The 20,655-nt window shown below is 33.8% G+C and overlaps 1 protein-coding gene and 2 long non-coding RNA genes across 3 annotated transcripts in view; 2 read left to right on the top strand and 1 right to left on the bottom strand.

The window, feature by feature from the left end:
• The window catches only part of LOC149475886 (uncharacterized), a 49,194-nt gene that overhangs the window by 1,414 nt on the left and 27,125 nt on the right, over nt 1–20,655 (bottom strand). The gene's annotated exons all lie outside the window — the stretch shown is intronic.
• LOC149475888 (uncharacterized) lies at nt 118–3,118 on the top strand. Its single transcript, XM_089712943.1, has 7 exons — nt 118–1,195; nt 1,251–1,534; nt 1,624–1,756; nt 2,124–2,202; nt 2,304–2,411; nt 2,486–2,560; nt 2,644–3,118. The coding sequence occupies exons 2-7, from the start codon at nt 1,485–1,487 to the stop codon at nt 3,033–3,035; spliced, it is 837 nt and encodes a 278-aa protein (XP_089569069.1). The 5' UTR covers nt 118–1,195; nt 1,251–1,484; the 3' UTR covers nt 3,036–3,118.
• LOC149475887 (uncharacterized) lies at nt 12,926–17,135 on the top strand. Its single transcript, XR_016317954.1, has 3 exons — nt 12,926–13,414; nt 14,075–15,422; nt 15,889–17,135. It is a non-coding gene; the product is annotated as an uncharacterized LOC149475887 (long non-coding RNA).

Below are 20,655 nucleotides of genomic sequence, written 5' to 3'. Positions count from 1 at the left end.
GTCGCACCATAAAGCCATTGCTGTTAGAGTTTTCACTAATTGGTACAACATCATCATTTTGAATATGAATGTCTTCGCAGTTCATTGGCACCAAATCGTCTACTAATACTGCAACTGTATCCACCTTGATAGCCATTCCCACTTGAAGACAAGGAAATCTCTTCCAAATACCGACATATCTTTCCACAGTATTTCTGGTTTTAATTTGGATTTGTTATAATTTTCTTGGGGAGTTGAATTGGGTGATAAAAATGGAGTCAGTAGCACATTGCTAACTGCATACCCGCTGTCCCTTAAAATAATCCCTTTTAATACACCAGTATTTAGTCTTTGCTTGACAGCACTGCTGTTGTAGATAAAACTATCATGTGGACTGCCAGGCCACCGGGCTACTAAATCATAAAATTCCAAATTTGGCCCTGTGACTGCTTGAACATTGATTAAAAACAATTAAATTTGCAATTTCAGGTTTGCTATCATTATAGTTTTAAATATATTGTTACTTGCGAAAATAAAATAGTGTGAAAATAGCGCTTTGGGCTTCTGTATCCTATTTTGAAATTTTTGATGCTCTTAAAAATTTTGAAATATTTAAAAGTGATGGGCAATTGGTTGAATCAGAATAAACAATATCGTATGAAACCTATTAGTTTATACTTATATGTTCACCATAATAGAGACAAAATTCTTGATAATTATAAAAACTTTCGTGGTCAAATCAATTTAACAAAGTGTAATGAGTATATTGAACTAAGTAAGTCATGACAATGATAGCGAAGAAAATTTTAATGAAACACATGAGCAAGTGTGAGATGATTTTATTCCTTATTTTCAAAATGAATCATGCCTGTAAAGATAACATACTAAATTTTACAATTAAGTTTTCTGAGTCACAATGGACAGTAATTAAACCGGTTGAACTTTAGGGTAGTATTTTGAGGGTGCAATACAGATCATTTATGAACAAATATGTGCGCAACAGTTTTTACACCGGTACTTATTGTCACGAAATGCTAGCAGGCAAAGTACGTTTTCTCAAGAAATTATTGAAGGATATTTGATTATATACAGTAGTGAGTTAGTTTAGCTACACGGAACTGTGTGCCTAGTGCGAGTGTAACAAAAACAAGCGAGTAACTTCAACATCGCGTTTATCGAATAAACTCCAATCGCGATGACTATCGAGTACGAGCGAGTGCCAGTGACATTCGACCCTATCTACTCAATCGGCGTTTGCTCACCGTAAATAGTGAACGTTTTTTTTCTTAAGTTGGCTATACGTTTACTAACCAACCATTTTAAAAAATGCATTTTAATATGGTGGACATAAGGAAGCAAGTGTATCTATCGTGGTGGTTTTTTGTGACGTTTTTGTTTGCGTTTGGTCGTTTATTTTGCTCTCGTAAGCTATATATTTAAAAAATATATTGTTTGATGCTCTTGGCGTTCGTGTTTTTGAATTAAAATATTCTTTTAAGTTAAAAATGAAGACAAGTTCGGCTCAATTTGATTTGATGGTGACGTTTATGGAACAGTAAGTGCAATTTATCTGCGGTATTCTTATAAATATAATGAACATAAGATCCACCCAATTAACCACAAATGTAACTTGTTTTATTTAAGACATGGTGACTTAAGCAAACCATCCTCCAATGCAAGAGGTAGGATTTCCACTTTGACGCGTTGGGAGGAATTGACTCAGCTTTTAAATAGCGATGGCAGTGGAGATTCTAAAACTTCTGACAAATGGAAGAAGGTATGTCAAGTGTTTTTAAGCTTTCCTATTTCTTAAAACATGGTTACTGTTTGAGGTGTTGCTTATATTGAAATGTTTTCTTACATGATTAAAGGTTTGGAGCAATTTCAAGAATAATACCAAAAAGAAGGCTGCTCGTTTGCATAGAGCAGCAAGTGGAACTGGTGGTGGCCCTGCTGTATTTGCTAAATTGACAGATTTAGAACAGAGAGTTCTAAATCTGATTGGGGTACAAGTAGCTACGGGTTTGCAAGTGGAAGAGGCTGGATTATCACAGGCAAAAACTATATAATATTACACCCAACAAAATAATACCTTCCATGTTTTTCATAAATGTACTGTTTTTTAATAAAGTATCCTTTCTCAGGTGATTGACATGCAGCCTAATCTGAGTGTGGGAAATGACCCTAGCGTAGTAACTCAACAACCAAGTCAATCCGTTGAATGTAAGTCAAGAATGTAATATGTATGATTACCTGTATACTACATTGTTAGCTCTATGCACCTGAAATATTCATGATGATTAACTATTAGGTTTCTGTCACAGTATCTCAACATGGGCTAGCGTCACCTCAAAGTGCTTCACCAGTGCCACCACAAGTGTCGAGGGCTATATCTTCTCCGCCAAATATATTTACAGAGGAAGAAATTCAACGTAAGACATAGCTTAATTTGAGATGATACTACATTTAACATGGTACAAAGTTACAGTTTTCATTTATATTCCAGCATCTCAACCATGGTATGAACCTATACCTGGGCCATCAATAGAAGCTCAGACAAGAGCTGAAACACAATTTGAAGGTAAGATAGAACCCATTTATCTATCAATGTATGTCATAATTATGTATGAACTATTTTGTTATATATGAAATATTTTTTTACAGAAACTGGCTTGCATACTCCTACTAGGCCTACCTCCCATGCTCATGTAGTTCGGCCCCACACAGAACCCACACGGTCAGGACAGACGACACCTCGTCGTGCCAGACTGACACGCCCTCGAGGATCACCTCGAAGGCGTAGCAGGCTGACACATACAGACCAGGCTGCGGAAAACTTTCTCCGAGCAGAGGAGTTTTGGAGAAAGTTTAAAATAGAGCAGCATAACGACTACATGAGCATGCGGAGAGAGCAAAATAGAATCAGAGACTCAGAAATTCGAATTAGAGACTCCGAAATTCTCCAAAATTCCGAGACTCAAAGGCAGTGGCAATTTATAGCATTAAGAGTTGTTAATATATTAGATAAGTTAGTTGATAAGTTTTGTAAGGATTAATAATTATACAGGCGAGTTCTCTAGAGAGTGTTACTTGATTAATGTTTTGTTATGTTTATAATACGTTATGTTTATAATAATATATGCTGTATCTGACTTATTTAATTTGTAAATGATTTCCGAACGTTTGTGTAGCAGCTTCTTTTTTAGTGTCTCCGGATTTTTCTACACACCGCATCTTTAAAAATCCACTCAGTATGGACGGGGATCCCGGTCGTTTGGCAGACATTTTTTACACCTGAAATCAGATAAATTGATGAGATAAGTACGAAGGTACCGTAATTATGAATTTATTACGGGTACTATTTTCGTGATTATTCTTGTTAGTATAGCGGATATATAGCGGATAGCTAGTAATATAATAATTGTTAAATATTAATAGTCAATTAATACATGCTAATAGTCAAGATTATACTTACTTGTTGTATTGTAGTCAGTAGGTAACTTAATATATTTGGGTCAAACAGATGACCTTCGACTAAGTATATAATATTTATTACAACTGAAAATATGGCTGGCGGAGGCTTCATGAATCCATTTTAGTTGAATTGTCTGTGGTGTATTACGTTGAAATAAACTTATATTTTAACAACAATCGTCAACAATCAACAATCTCTTGCCACTTTTGTTACAGTATTACCAGTTTACAAAATTAGTATTTTTTACGCAGGGTGTTTTTAATCGATTTTTTATTTCTTTTAAGTTTAAAGTTAAATAAAAAAACATTTATTATTTTACAGCCGACGATTGCTGAGCAACAAGAATTGCCTGAAGATACGCCCTCAACTTCTGGACAAGTTCGTCATAACAGAAATTATGAGACAGCGTCAATTTTTGAGTGGACTGCTGAAAGACGTACACCCGAAGTTGCTACTTTTGACGAGTTTACCTGTGGTATACATTTCACCCCAGCTGAAATTGTTACGGAGTTAGATATGTTACAGAATTTTATGGACTCTGATTTCGTGTCATTTATTGTTGAAATGACAAACAAATTCCACAATTATTTTATTTTAAATGTTGATTTGCGAATGCATTCACGACTACATGCATGGCATGATGTAACTGTCCCAGAAATGTACATATTTTTTGTAATTATGATGCTGATGACCAGAAACCGCCATTTATCTATAGAAGAACACTGGTCTACAGATATATTATTGAGTTCTCCTATATTTTCAAAATTAATGTCAAGAAATAGATTTTGTATGATTCTTGGCATGTTACATTTTTCCCGACCAAATGAAGAAAATTCTGTTTTGTCGAAAATAAAATCACGTATAACTCACGCGAGGGAAAAATTTAGAAATGTTATTACACCGCATAGAAATGTATGCATTGATGAAAACATTGTGCCATTCAAGGGTCGCTTATCAATAAAACAATATTTGCCAAAAAAAAGAAATCGATTTGCAATTAAATTGTTCGTTTTATGTGATGTAGATTCCGGAGTGATTATAGATTTTATAGTTTATTGCGGTGCAAGTACAGACATAAATGATCCAGCGAATTTAGGCGTTGGAGGAGCTGTTGTTTCCACTTTAATGAAAGATTTTTTTGGCTCAAATCGTCATTTGTATGTGGACAATTGGTACACAAGCCCCTTATTATTTAAATATTTATATGATAATCAAATTTATGCTTGCGGCACCGTAAAAATAGAAAAGGTATGCCTAATTTAGGTAGAATACTAAATTTACATGAAATGGAAACCCAGTTTTCTGGTCCTCTTATGGCTTGTAAATGGAAGGACAAAAAATATATATACATGTTATCAACTATACATGATAATGACATGGAACCATCGGCAAGAACCAGTAGAAGTACGGGATTGGCAATCCCGGATTGCCAGTAATCAAGCCTAAAGCCGTTTTAGATTATTCGAAGAATATGGGAAGTGTTGACACTGCAGATATGTTGCTATCATCCCTACAGTGCATAAGCAAAACCATAAAATGGTACAAAAAACTATTTTTCCATATATTCGACATGCACCTTTTAAATGCATATTATTGTTTTAAAAAGATACACGGTACTCCAAATTTAAAATTTGCCGACTTTCAGTTGTCCGTAACTCGGCAAATAATAGAACGTTATCACAATAGCAATGTTTTAGAAAGACCCATTAGCAATAGGGAAAGCGCGAGAAATCCCTTGCGTATATTACCAGGTAATTCAAAAGACCATATGCCCACAATCATGGGAAAATACCTAAGATGTAAATCATGCACAAAGGAAAAAAGACGCAAGATGACTCGATATATGTGCAAGATATGTAATGTAAATTTGTGTGCTGCACCCTGCTTTCAAAAATATCACAGCCCATCACAGTAGATAATTATAAAATATTTTTGTAGGTTGCTATTAACCATAGACATTTTTTTATTGATATTTTATATAGATAATTTAATTTTAAATTATCTATATAAAATATTATAGATTGTTGATTTTTTATTAAGTATTTTTTATTTTCATGTGATATCTATACATATAATAAAATCGTAGGAAAGTCAAAACTGTACATTGAATATTTTTTTAAAAGAATACATAATCCATGATCTATAATCGATATAGAAGCCAAAAATATAGTTTTTAGAATTTTTGTCTGTTTGTCTGTTTGTCTGTTTGTCTGTTTGTCTGTTTGTCTGTATGTTTGACCGAGCTAATCTCGAAAAGTACTGCATAGATTTACTTCAAATTTTGCATGAATATTCCTAAGAGGTCGGGTGAGGATAGTTTAAACATATTATCATGATATCACCTTCGGGGGAGGAGCTGTGAGCCTTTATTTTTCTTACATATTCCGTGTACTACGACAGCGTACAATCTAAAGACTCATGTTTAAATGTTGGTTTCGAGTAAGCCATGCTATTATCTAGCTTTACAAAATAAAAACTATGTCATTTACGTAATTTGGGCAGAGAAACAGTTAAATGAATCTTAGCAGTATAAAGAAAAATTTGAAACAGCGCCATCTATGAAGTGTTAGAAAAATCAAATACACGTTAACTATTGGAAATTAATAATCAAATGACGCATATATAATATGTTGTTTGACAATATCTAGATGGACACTATAAAAATTATGCCATTTAAGTAACTTGGGAAGAGAAACATAGTTTAACCCTTATTTCGACGGAGAAGGTGATAGTAAACTTATTAAAATTTTATTGTATAACCTAGTTTCCATGGTTTTTCTAAACCTCCAAAAAAAGAAAAAAAAAATCTACCCCCCACCCTTAAGGAGATAAGCGATGTCCGCCACACCGGACATTATCGAATCTTAGTAAAAATGACTTGTCCGTCCTAGCGGACTTAATCGAATACGTGAAAGAAGTTGCATAGTATAAAGTAAAAGAATATAATAGTAAAAGAGCCTTTATTTTTTATAAAAGTACAAAGAAACTGTGAAAAAAAGTAATCTAAAGGTGAACGTACTACGGGAGGATCTTCAACTACTGCAGTATCTTCTATCTGGGCTCTATACAAAAAGGTACTCTGTTTCCATTTGTAAGAGAGGGAAAGCTTTTGAATTTGCTTGGGTCTCTTTTTTGTCACAACTGATAGTTCTCTGAGTCTTCTTTTTCAATACACATGTGTTGGCAACGAGGGTAAAGACGATATAGAAGGTAAGTTTGCAAAATTGAGTTCCTGCGACTGGTTCGGGAAAACTTGCTCTATATTTGGACTCAAAGGCGTCGGGAAGTCGTATGTAAAGGTTAGGTAGATAAGAAGTATCTAACAAGTTGATAGGTACTAAGATTAGATGTAATGTTTTGGTAATACCGACAACTCAAATCTTTTACCTTTCATACCATATTTCGACAAGGTCCGCCGTGACGGACAAGCTGTAAGACACAATAAATACAGGTGTTTCGACGAAGTCCGGTGTGGCGGACAAGTGAAAAACTCGATAATTATTAAGAATAACGTAAGCAAAAGCTATGAAATCGTATTATTTGAACGTTAGTAGACTAAATTCACAAAAAACAAATAAAAAATCTACGCAACATAGGCAAAAAATAATATTTTTTAATAAATTACCTGAAAGACTTTCTTAGTGCGCAGTTTCGCCGACATTTTTTCGCCAACTGTCAAACTCTGGGTTATTACACGCAAAATTTATTTTTCTACTAAAATTTGATCGACCTCCCAATAGCTTAGTAGTTTTTTTGTTGCAAAAATAGAATTAGACGGGGCGGTGGATTTTTTTAAAGTACTTGTCCGGTGGTAAGGACAAATTCGAAATAAGGGTTAAAGAATGTAAGTTGTATAATGTTAATTTTGTAACAGCGCCATCTATGAGATTTCGTAAAAATCAAATCAATTTAGATGTTAACACTACCGAATACACAATTGGAAATTAATTAATAATTTAAATATAATTATGTTATTTATTTAACTCTTTAGCCCATATCTTCCCTTCCCTATAAGGTATATTTCGTGTAAATAATAAATATACTACATTTTTTAAAGTGAGGGTAGATGTTTATTATTTTAAGTAAAACTAGACACCATTAACTACAGTTAATCTAATATTGATTGCGTTCATAAGTTACAATTTTAAAAATCTTCGTATTTTATAAATTTACTAGCTTACCGCCCGCGGGTTCGTCCGCTTTGTCTAAAACCTAATAAATTATATACTAAAACCTTCCTCTTGAATCAGTCTATCTATTAAAAAAACCGCATCAAAATCCGTTGCGAAGTTTTAAAGATGCATACAAAGGGACATAGGGACAGAGAAAGCGACTTTTTTTATACTATGTAGTGATATTATTTTATAAAGCAATTGAATGCCATAAAACCAAAAATATCAAATGCAATCTTCGTGTTTTGTGAATTTTCACCATCATGCGTTCCCACAAAAAGTAAGTTGTTACTTATAGGTATTTATTTTTTATAATGATAGCAATTCATGTTTTTTGTTGGTAGGTATTATATTACACTTTTAGAATGAAATAATAAAATGATGAATTCTTTTATTATTTTGAGGTGCATTGGGAACAGTAGTTTTTGATAAAATTTTATTTGTAAGTAGCTTTTTTTATAGATTTACAGTTAACTTTTGATTTTGTTATTTACTGATTCAATGCTCATAAAATTATATCGCCTTTGGAAGACGATTTCTGCTGATATTTTTACAACACCACTTGAAAATTGATGATTTGATGGTAAAGATAGTAGCAGCGAGGATTAAGTGGAAATTAGTAATCATCCGCTTCGTCAATTTTTGACTGAAGTTAATGTCCAAAGTCCAATGGTTCAATCATTGGAAGTATCTCGGGAAATTTTGGAGGATATTTTTCAGGAAGGAGAGGAGGGGCAGCCAACCACATATCAAACGACTACGTTTTAGTACCGAAAAAAATGTTATTCCAGATGAAACGTAAATTTTGCACTCACAACTGTACAAGTAATGTTTTTATTTTGACTTTGCGGTTATCTGATTATAATATTTATCGTTATGGCTATCGAGGTACCGACTGTACTGGGATCAGAGTACATGATACAGTTCATCATCCAGGATTGCTAAGAGCATTTTAACACTGAAAAAGATGTTTTCTTTGAATCGTAGTTGCTTCATTTATTTATTTTTAATCATTTTACATAATATGTTTTATATTTTATAAATATAATATCATTTTCATTATTTAAGTAGATAAAATAAATTATGTAACGGTTTTATAAGAAAACACAGTATATTTATTAGGCGACGGTGATTTCTTCCAGGCAAAAGATATTCATCAGCTCAATAAAATTGAATAGTATGTTGTTAGTTATTCTTTAGATTCACAATTGTAATGAGCATTTCCGCAAGCAAGTTGTATCGTAGTTTAGATATATTATCATAGTTTTGACATATTAAAGTTCCAACAAAACCCTCAAATTTTTGAGCAGGGTTGATCAAGATAATTTGAAAAATGTGCCGTGTTAAGTATTATAGAAAAGGTTAGTTCGTTGGTAATTATTATTTCTTCTTCATTTACATGTTGTTAGTAAAAATAAACTTTGACTAACAGTCAAAGTATATTTTAACTAATACTACTTAATATCTATTATACCTACTTATGTTCAGTATTTATCTGTATTATTCATCATCATCAGCCCATATACGTTCCCACTGCTGGGACACGGGCCTCCTATGAGGGTACAGGCCATAATCCACCACGCTGGCCAAGTGCGTGTTGGCGGATGACACATGTCATCGAACTGTTTTAATTCTTCGACATGTCGGTTTCCTCACGATGTTTTCCTTCACCGTTCGAGCAGTGGTGATGTTACAACATGCGCAGATAAATTGAAAAATCAATTTATTTCCTGCGCGCTCGCCTGGTCTCGAACCCCGGACTTATCGATTCGAAGTCCGAGGTCTCACCACTGAGCCACCACTGCTTATCTGTATTATTATTGCTTGGTAATTAATATATTTTCATGTCGTATACCTAATTATAAACATAAGTTTGATGTGTAATTAGCTGGATTTATTTTTACACACTCACAGACTTATATTTTATGTTAAAAGAGTGTTAATAGTGTAAAGCGCGTCACACACGGTGAAGATACTATAATATTGTATCTTAAGATACTGTTATACATATTTTATATCACAGTATCTTAACGCATCCGGTATCAGCGTTCGGACCATCATTTTTAGGGTTCCGTACCTCAAAAGGAAAAAACGGAACCCTTATAGGATCACTTTGTTGTCCGTCTGTCCGTCCGTCCGTCCGTCCGTCTGTCAAGACCCTTTTTCTCAGGAACGCGTGGAGGTATGAAGCTGAAATTTATATCAATTACTCAGGTCTACTGTCCCTTGAAGCTGTGAAAAAATCAAACTTCTAAGCCAACGCAATCAAAAGATACAGCCGTTTATGCCGCAAATTTTCGACACTTGCAAGGGAATCAAAACCTACAGTGTGCTTCCCGTCAACTCAGAATCTTGAAATTTGGTACGAAGCAACGTCTTATAGCATAGATAAAGGAAAAATTACGAAAACCATAAATTTTTAGTTACATCACATAATATATATTTTTTTAATAATTTTAAACTTACTACCACGGAACCCTCGGTGCGCGAGTCCGACTCGCACTTGGCCGGTTTTTTTTCTTTTTGTCATTGCGTACTAAGACCCCTGTAGAACCGCCATCCTTTTACAAATGACGCGAAATTTTGTGGGTAATAAAATATAACAGTATCTTAAGATAAAATATTATAGTATCTTCACCGTGTGTGATGCGCTTAAATCATGATATTTTTTCACAATTAATAATAATCCTTTTTTCTAATGGTGTTGGCATTAAATTAAACCGCGCTGTCGTTTCGTTCACAAAAAATGATGTTATGAGGAGCATATTCGGTCCTCATATCATAAAAAATCTGTGCGAAAACAATAAACACGTGTGAGGCCCTCACGGCAGATCGGGGCGGTCTGACGCGAAGTGGGGACAGCGTTGTCACTGTATCGCTCTTGCCACGCTGTTCAACAGACTTATTCGATAGTTCAGTTTTGTGTTAAGACCGCTGTGACAACCAACCCGTGAGACAACCAAACCCGGTCTCCCCTACTATCCCGTGAGACCGAAACCTTCACTGAGAGGGTATGACGTCTCACAGCTGATCGCAAACGGCATATTGTACTATCCCGTGAGACCGAAACCCTCACTGAGAGGGAATTACGTCTCACTACTGATCAGTGATCACGACAGTCATATTTTATCTCGAGAATCTGAAACTTTACTTAATATGAAGACCGTTTGACAAATAATAGGGTGCATCATAATATTATTCGATCTCTTGAAGATGAACATGAGTATAAGCAATGACTAGAGTAGGGACGCGAATATTACAATTATATGAGACAAGAACGATTAATAAGTTTGTTTAGTGAAAGATTAAGAATTGAAACTATTCGGTCTCTGGAAACGGACGAATAGCGAGAGGCCCGTCTTTCTGCAGACAGATTTCGTCATAGTCTTAATGACTTGAGGTAAACAATCTACGAATTCGGTGGTGTGGTCTGACAAATATAAAAGTGGGTTTGCTTATAACCTCACAATTGATTACAGATCATCTTCTGTAAAGGCGTAGTATGTTCTTTTTGTAATGCTTTAAAGTGTAGTAAGGAGTCGGCTTTCATTTGAAGATACACCGGAACCTTTGAAATCACTACTTTTAGAGGAACATACTGTGCAATGTAAACTGTTATTAGACAATATTCTCTCTTATAGTAGCGCGTTTCAAATGATCCTTTGGTGCTCAATAATTATCAGAAGGTCCGTTCATGCTTACTTTTAAGATACAAGGTCAATTTTACCATTTGATAGGATCCCTTTTGCCTGTAGGCCAACCTAAGTTTGTTTAAATAGGTATATTTTGTATTCGACTACAACGAATAGTGGAATACAAGAAATCAATATTTCTCAAATTTAAAACTGAACTCATTTCACAATTTTAGAACAGGTTAATTCGTATGTATGCAGTTTTAAATCGACATTAGAAGCTTTTCCTCAAGATGGTGATATCGGCACTCAGGAACTCCCTGGACGTGTTATAACGCCCAGGCCACAGTATTACAAATTTTTCCTAAAATAGAGCAACGAATGTATTTTCGCATAGCAACGGAGGGGAACTCGCAGGGGGTCAAGTGACGCGTCACGCGGGCCACTTACCACAAACATGCTTAGTTTGTGGTACCGAGCGCGAAAGATAGTCATCGTGTTTTTAGTAAAGTTACTATGTTAACTAACGTAATTTAATACTTAAGTACATATTCTATAATGGTGTGCTCAAACTGTTAATCTACATTTAATTTAGATTATTATATTTTGATACTAAGTAATGTAGAATTTAAATCACATTCATTCATGTTTTCTTCAGATTTTAAGATTTTCTTATCAGAGTGTTCAATTTTAATGTAAGTAGTTAAATTTTATAAGAGACAATAATTAAGAACATTCAAAAATAAAGTATCACGTATTTTTTTTAAACGACGAATGACGAAAAACGACCTAATCGTGGACGAAGTCGCGGGCAACAGCTAGTTTTACAAATAAGTACAAGGCTATTAATGAGCATAATAATTATATAGATAGGTAGGTAAATACAATGCTGTTAATGAACATAATGATTATATACAATTGTTGATTTTTTATTATTTTTTATTTTATCGTCACAAACACAATGTATGCGTTCTAGCATAATATTTATTGTCCATGTAATGATAAAAATTCGCTTAGGTAGGTACTTACCTATTTAGCAGTTTTCAAAATTTATTACCTAATAAGTCTAATCAGTGCCTTTATTAGAATATTCTTATGATACAAATTGTCGCTATGTCATATCAAAATATGGTAATTGACCTAAATAGGTACCTACATATAATTAGTATTTGTAATAACTCAAGTATTAAACTAAATGATTGGAAAATAAATATGTAGTTTTAATGCAATTCCCTAAACTTAATAAATAAACTCGATAAGTTATAATAATATACAGCTACACATCCCTAATCAGAAGCGAGAGATAATAAAAAAAAGGATGGTTGCCCGCGCCATTGGCATGTATACATGCCAATGGGGCGTAACTGATAGAGAATAGTGCTGTAACTTGCTGCAATTTTATATGTATTTTTGTATCTCAAAAGGTTGATTTTTTTTGTTGATAGTTGCTATAAATGTGGTCTTAAGTTTTTACAGTAGGAGATGAGGTTAAATAAATATTATTTTTGTGTTATAAGCTGTTTATTCAAATATTCAGACGTGAATTATTATTTTTATCGATAACATTTTGGACTCCCTACTATTTTCAAGGTTATCTCATTGAATTTGTGGCTTGTAGTGGAGGGCACGGCGATGCGTTTTTGCTCTGGCGGTCAAAAGGTTAAGAAGTGTGATAATTTATACATTTTTGTAGCGGCCGGTAAAGACCATCTGCAAATAGTATCATTATTCGTTTATTTTGTTTCGGAAATAAAAAATATTTTACTTTGAGGTTAAATTTGTTTTTTGCGAAAATTAATAATGTTAACTACGACAATTTGCAAGTGAAGTGTTTTGGGAGTAACTAAATAGATTATGTCTATCGTGAGTGTATTAATTTGTAAGATAATTAGGTATAATTTAACGAAAAATTCTTATTTTTGTTTTATGAATAAACATTTATCAAACAGAGACTTAGTGATAGAAAAAAGGGCCGATCTATACCGGAATTTTTAATACACAAAGGTAAAGTTAATCGTTAATTTCCTAATATAGAACACTAGTTATTAAAGGTACTTTGAAAATTATTTTGTAGATATGTGTATAAGTAAATCGTAATATATTTTCCATTATTTTGGGGAATACTTACTACGTATTGTAATCTCATATATGAGTATGTTCGGAATAGATAAAATAATTGACTGGTCGCACTGATGCGGAACGCGATGTGTTCAATTGGCGACGAATCGGGGTTCGCATTAATTATTAGAGTCTATCGGTGTCCGCCAACCGCGCCGCTAGTGTGGAGTCGTGTATTTAGTGTTTTATTTGCCATCTCGGAAGTTATTTACGCGCGCATCGGAGTGTGTCGTCGATTGTTTTATGTGCTGAACACGTAGTAATTAGTAAAGTCGGCCCGCGGAATTGTTAATTGTACTTTTATTGATATTAGTAATAACGCGCTGACCGCGAGTTTTATGTGACAAGTGAAGGACGACGGTAATGGCGTCGCAGCGTGCCTGGCAGCAGTGGTGACAATACACATCGTAAATTGTCTCTTTTGCATTATCTTTTATTATCTATTATTCCCGTAAATATAGTTTTTCCTCCCCAAAGGGTACCCTATTGTTTTGACTAATTGACTGACCGACACACCACATATTATGTGCAGTTTATGTTCTACGCAACGTGGGAATTTCAGGTATGTACTCACGATGAATTCAACTATTGTTAGTGTATAATGGTAGCAGAGCGAAATAAATAACATACATAATTCGTACGTATACAGAGAGTGGCTCGCCGACCACTGGGTTTTTTGGGTATACGTAACAGAGTAGGTACAGCAATGTGAAAATAAAAACATTGCAAAAATATAAACATTGTGAAAGTATTCGTTATTATAACTTATTATCATTACAATATTTCTGCCTACCCTGTCGAAAAACTCTGTGCACGCCCCTGCCTATACCTATGATAATTATATGTAGTCATAAAAAATTACTCGAATATTTTGATGTTCCAGGAAATGATGTAGTTAAAAAATGGACAAACATAAAAGACAACTACCTAAAATACTTGAAAAAGAAAGAGCTCGCAAACAAATCTGGAGCTGGTGCAAAAAAATTGAAAGAATACCATTTATTCAAACAGCTTATGTTTTTTGAAAAGAAACGCACCTAATCTATTATAACTGACAGTAGTATAATAGAAGAAGAGTCTGAAGATCCAGAGGCAAGTGAAAATATAAGGTCTCGTTACAAAGCTCATACTACAACTTTGCGTAAAAGAAAATACTATGAAGATGATTTTGAGAAGGAAATTCTCCAAAGTTTTAAAAATGCAGAAAACAGACACGTTTCATTTTTTAAATCAATTTTACCATTTCTTGAAAAACTAGACGACCACCAAACATTGACGTATCAAAGTCGCGTAATGCAAATATTGTCAGACTTCAATCAACCCACATATCAATACAATCAACCATCATACAGCGGCTACCAAATTATGATCGATTTATGATCAGTATGTTTTATTTCTTACCTGATGGTTAAACCAAGCATTTCCATAGGATCAACAGGTTTGTTGATCCTATGTTTAAAAGAGCTAAAGTTTATTTGTATACTCAAGTTAAAGTATTACGCTAGTTATGTGAAATTTGTAAAAACAAAATTGAAAAAGAAAGGTAACACATATTATTACTATAAATATTAGAGCACACGGTCCTTTAACTCACGTTAAATTTATTTTAGGCATGGAGACTTATCCAAACCCAGTGGGGGTCCTCGTGATAGACATTATGTGCAGCAAAAATGGAAGGAGTTAATTGATATGCTCAATAGTGATGGCACTGGGGATTCTCGAACAGAGGAAAAGTGGCGGAAGGTAAGCCTATTATATCCTAATTACGCACATTTAAGGAAATACACATACTTCACACAATTTGAAATACATGCATGCATAATTATATTGGTGCTGACATCCTGCTCTTGTTCATGTTTGTTAGGTTTGGAGTGATTTTAAGAACAATGTAAAAAAAAGTGGGCGAAAATAAATAGGTCTGCTCAGGGTACAGGTGGTGGGCCAGCGATTCAGCTGACATTAACAGACCTTGAAAACAGAGTTTTAAATTTAATTGGAGTGCAGGCTGCTACTGGGATGCCTATACAAGAAGCTGGATTTGTACAGGTGTGATATTTTTGCTTTGTAATGTAGTATATCTTTTTTTTTTCATAGCAATCGTTGTAATCTCAGGGAAATATAATAAACTGATAATAATTATTACTGATTTTCGAATTATCTGAATATTAAATTCCATATTGGGACAGAATATGAACAAAAGTCTAACTTGTCTGCAAATTACCTACCTAACCTTGTAAAAAAGGGTCACCACTTAAGTTTTTTGTTAGTATTGTGATTTGTGACACTTGAAATTCTTGTGTGGACGACTGGCTGGGGTTTGAGTGCCACATAATGCATTGCAATTATGATCTTTGTTTACAATGTCTTAACTTTGGTGTTTCTATGAGCATTAATGAATACTCTAAAGTAGTATTTTGTTTTATAAAAAAAATACAATAGGTATACTAAACAGTAAAGGTGGCCTTTACTCACAAATTTTAAGTAAGCACTAATACTTTTTAATTTTTTATAGGTTGTTGGTGGAGAGGATGTTAGCTTGTCAGGTGTACAAGTACCTGCTACAGAAACTGTAGACGAATTGACTGGGGATGATGCTGCTTATGAATATACACCAATTCCTGAAGGTTGGACTTACTTATTACGCCTTCAAGTCTCATACATTGCAAATATATTCATGACATAATTACTTATTTATGTTAATATTATTGGCACCCATAAAATTATATAAATATTATTGTGCAATCCATCATATTGCTTTTGCTTAAAATTTAAAGCACTTAAAGTACGCCGTTGAAATACGTTTTTATGCTTCAAAAATCATATCTATAATACTATAGCCGAAATTCTTCATTGCTGCATAAACTTAAGCTAAACTGTATTTTCTCCTTTGCTTAACATATTGTAAATACATTTTAATTAAACCGAAAATTTGCTGAACATTCCAGCTATCACGACAACTGCGCGTGACATTGTATCGGGCGGCCGGCTCCAAGAACTTACACCGTAGCGATCGCCGTGTGGCCGCCTATTACACCGCGCAGTGTGGAACGAATATTTCATCGCAATTAAAATAATTCAGTGGTTTGATATAAAGTATTTATTTGCTTAATTTATTATTTGTCCTAATACAAAATATCTGAAAATGATAACGTTAGCAAGCAAGATGCGGAACAAATACAATTTAGCGATTTAATCATAATTCGAGGTTCGTTAAAGGGACATTTAACAAAATTTAAAAATTTTATTGAAACTTTAAATAAAATACCTGTCGAAAATATTTCTAGTTGGCAAATTAAAGAATTGAATGTCCGTTTGCTCAAAATTGAAAAGGTTTTTGATGAATTTGATAGGATTCAATCAAAATTAGAGATCTCTACTGATGTTCAAACTCATTATGATGAAAGAGACTTATTTGAGACTCAATTTTTTATTTCTACGTCATTAGCTCGTGAGATTGAAGAGTCGTACACAAATTATATTACTAAATTGAATAATAAAGACAACGACACAGCTAGTGAACGTTCTTGTAATTCAAGACGGTCTTCAACAAGTATCCAACAATTATCCTTCAATCCAGGTGTCCTTCTATTTTATTGTTTGAACAACAGCAGATATTTCTCTGATGATTTCTCATAAAACAGTCCAAGACTATTCCTACTTTCCGAGGAACACAAAAAATACGCCAGTTCTTATTTTTTCACAACACCTAACAGTGCAGAAGACTTTCATGCATAGTTTGTGAAAAGTTTATACCCACTATCATTTATACCCACTATCATATCATATCAATTTCAACAACAGTGCAGTAATCGATTCACTAAGAGGCGTAGCAAATCCCCAATAGACAACTTTTTTATACCGGAGCTGCATCGTCATGTTAGTGACAATAATAGGACCAATTTTCAGCAGGATGGGGCCACGGCACACACTGCTAGGGACTCAATAGCAAAAGTGAGAGAACTTTTTCCCGGAAAATTAATAAGTCACTTTGGCGACATAGCCTAGATCACCAGATCTGACACCTTGCGACTTTTTCCTATGGGGATATTTAAAATCTCGCGTATACAGCAATTCACCATCAACAATACCGGCCCTCCAAGAAAATATACGACGCGAGGTTGCGGCGATCAATCCGGAACTTTGTAAGCGAGTTTTCGCCAACATGAAGGAAAGGTTACAAGAATGTTTGCAGCTAGAAGGACGCCATTTGAGTGGAGTGCTTTTTAAAAAATAAAATCCGCATTATTCTTCTGTAAGATAATTAATAAATGACTTTGATAGTATTCATGGTTCATTTTATTTTAGTTTTTAAAGTGTAAAATCTGCCGGCGGACACCCTTTATTAATAATAATTAATGCTTAATAAATAAATAAGAAGATGTTGTAATTTAAGTTTTGGAGAAGTGCTAAGTACAAAGTTTTTAAAATAAATAGTAATAAGTATTTAAAAGTTAAAAACATTTGTTACATCTATAGTAAGTAGTACTCGTATATTTGTTTTTTTTTTGGGTTTATATTATGTTTATGTTGGTCATTTTCTATAAGTACAAAATCTTGTTTATTTTCTGTAAGTTATAGTTATAGTTTTGAGTTAATTTTCTTTGGAATATGATATTTCATTGTTTGATGTATATTAATAAAAAATATATAATTTCTTTCATTTGTACATGTGTATTTTTACTATAATATAATAATAAATCATTCCCTCATTTCTTTATTTTTTTAAACCTCATTTTATATAGGTTATATACAAAAATATGGAAGACCAATACCTCTGGACAGATCTCTAAAAGCAACTTTTCTGATCTCCGCGAAAAAATATCAAAGTTTATAAAAAAAATCAATAATATCCCAAATTTCGAGATTTCATAAGAAATACCCACATATTTATACCATTTTTACACAAGTTACTTATTAATAAAGTCTTAAGAGGGCGTATAAAGCCAGATAATTCTACGATTAAGCCCCGCACATTACGCGCCATGCCGCGCGCCCTCACAATACCCTCATACACCCGGCTCATCCAACGTACGTAAAGTTCATCGCACGCTAAATTATACACAATATTCTTCGCTCGTTCAACGCGTATTTTCGGTAGTTAGTAGGTATGTTGTCTAAAATAATTGTATAAAACAGTGAAGTTGAAATCATCACAAATTATGTAATATGTCTTTTATTATTATTTGTTTATAATTATTAATGATAATCTATACATATTATAAAACAATAAAAAAAGTAAAAACTGTCTGTATGTAATATATAAAAAAAACAATATTAGGGAAACAGTATAGAGCACGAATCCGTAAAAAAAGTCTGTCGAAATAGCGAGTATAGATACTATTTTTAAATAAACATACGCAGTCGACGACACACATTCCTCCAGAACTTTATTTTGATTAATTTGGTTATAGTCCATTGAATGAGTCCCTCCAAGGGGGGTCTAGAGTGCGTGAGTTAGTAACGTAAGATGTTTCTTCGGAAACATGTCAAGAGTCCCTAGGTAATAAACATACTAAAACCCCGGGCCACTAGGAGGAGCCCCGGAGTGGGGGGAGGGGGGAAATGGGTCCATTTTTTTCATTTTTCGCTTAAATCTCAAAAACGGTACATGTTAGAGAAAAACTTTCAAGGAAAAATTGAAAGGCCATAAAATTATCTACAAGTTGTACCTGAATCATTTTTTCCTATATCCTACCGTTTCTGAGTTATACGCAGTAAAACATGATTTTGGCTCAAACAATTTCAACATCAATCGATCAAAAAATATTTCTTTCTTCCAAAAAACTCAAATGTGCAACTTGTGACCAGTACTGATAGATTGCTCTTAATTAGGTCTATAATTGGTAAAATAAACACATTCCTCCATGGAAGCCTTTAGGAGGAATCGATTGTCAAAATATTATATTAGGGCAGTTTGAGTTACTGAACTTGATCTTTTTATTTTTTTCTTCCAAAAAACTCAAAAGTGCAACTTGTGACCGGTACAGATAGATTGCTCATAATTAGGTCTATCATTGCTAAAAATACCAGATTCCACCACGGAGGCGTTTACGGGGAATTGAATTTTATCAGGGTAGTTACGATACATGAACTTTTTATTTTTTTTCTTCCAAAAAGCTCAAAAGTGCAACTTGTGACCGGTACAGATAGATTGCTCATAATTAGGTCTATCATTGATAAAAATACCAGATTCCACCATGGAGGCGTTTACGGGGAATTGAATTTTATTAGGGTAGTTAGTTAAAAAGTTCATGTATCGTAACTACCCTAATAAAATTCAATACCTCCTAAAGGCCTCCATGGTGGAATCTGGTATTTTTATCAATGATAGACCCAATTATGAGCAATCTATCTGTACCGGTCACAAGTTGCACTTATGAGTTTTTTGGAAGAAAAAAATAAAAAGATCAAGTTCAGTAACTCAAACTACCATAATATAATATTTTGACAATCGATTCCTCCTAAAGGCTTCCATGGAGGAATGTGTTTATTTTACCAATTATAGACCTAATTAAGAGCAATCTATCAGTACCGGTCACAAGTAGCACTTTTGAGTTTTTTGGAAGAAAGAAATATTTTTTGATCGATTGATGTGGAAATTGTTTGAGCCAAAATCATGTTTTACTGCGTATAACTCAGAAACGGTAGGATATAGGAAAAAATGATTCAGGTACAACTTGTAGATAATTTTATGGCCTTTCAACTTTTCCTTGAAAGTTTTTCTCTAACATGTACCGTTTTTGAGATTTAAGCGAAAAATGAAAAAATGGACCCATTTTCCCCCTCCCCCCACTCCGGGGCTCCTCCTAGTGGCCCGGGGTTTTAGTATGTTTATTACCTAGGGACTCTTGACATGTTTCCGAAGAAACATCTTACGTTACTAACTCACGCACTCTAGAACTTTTTATTCAATGGACTATTAGATTGTACGACATTTTTCGACTCAGCAATTATTCTAAAAATAAAAATAAAAATTATCCTTTATAAAATATTACAAAGTTCTTCGAAATTTACGTATTATTTTATCGAGAGCTGGTAACTTTAGCAGGTACCTTTCTGGAGTATTTTTTTCTGCGTGGCAATAGTCAGTAGACACAGGTTGAGAGTGAGGGTCCACATTTTCCAAATTTAAAATTGTTCTGTGAAATTAGTAAATTACTTTCAAACAGGGTCAATTTGATTGATTGCATTTGCAAGGCGACCGTAGGAATTAGGTACCTACATAACTAAGTATAAAAAGTGTCTTTGTAAATTGTAGGTACCCACTATGAATGTAGGT

The sequence above is a fragment of the Colias philodice genome, chromosome 29 (genome assembly GCF_061535455.1).
Source record: "Colias philodice isolate Cphi_HAF_F1 chromosome 29, ilColPhil1 Martin Lab GWU primary, whole genome shotgun sequence".
NCBI classification, from domain to species: Eukaryota; Metazoa; Arthropoda; class Insecta; order Lepidoptera; family Pieridae; genus Colias; species Colias philodice.
The sequence above is the reverse complement of the archived record's forward strand: the minus strand, read 5'-3'. Positions and strand labels throughout refer to the sequence as shown.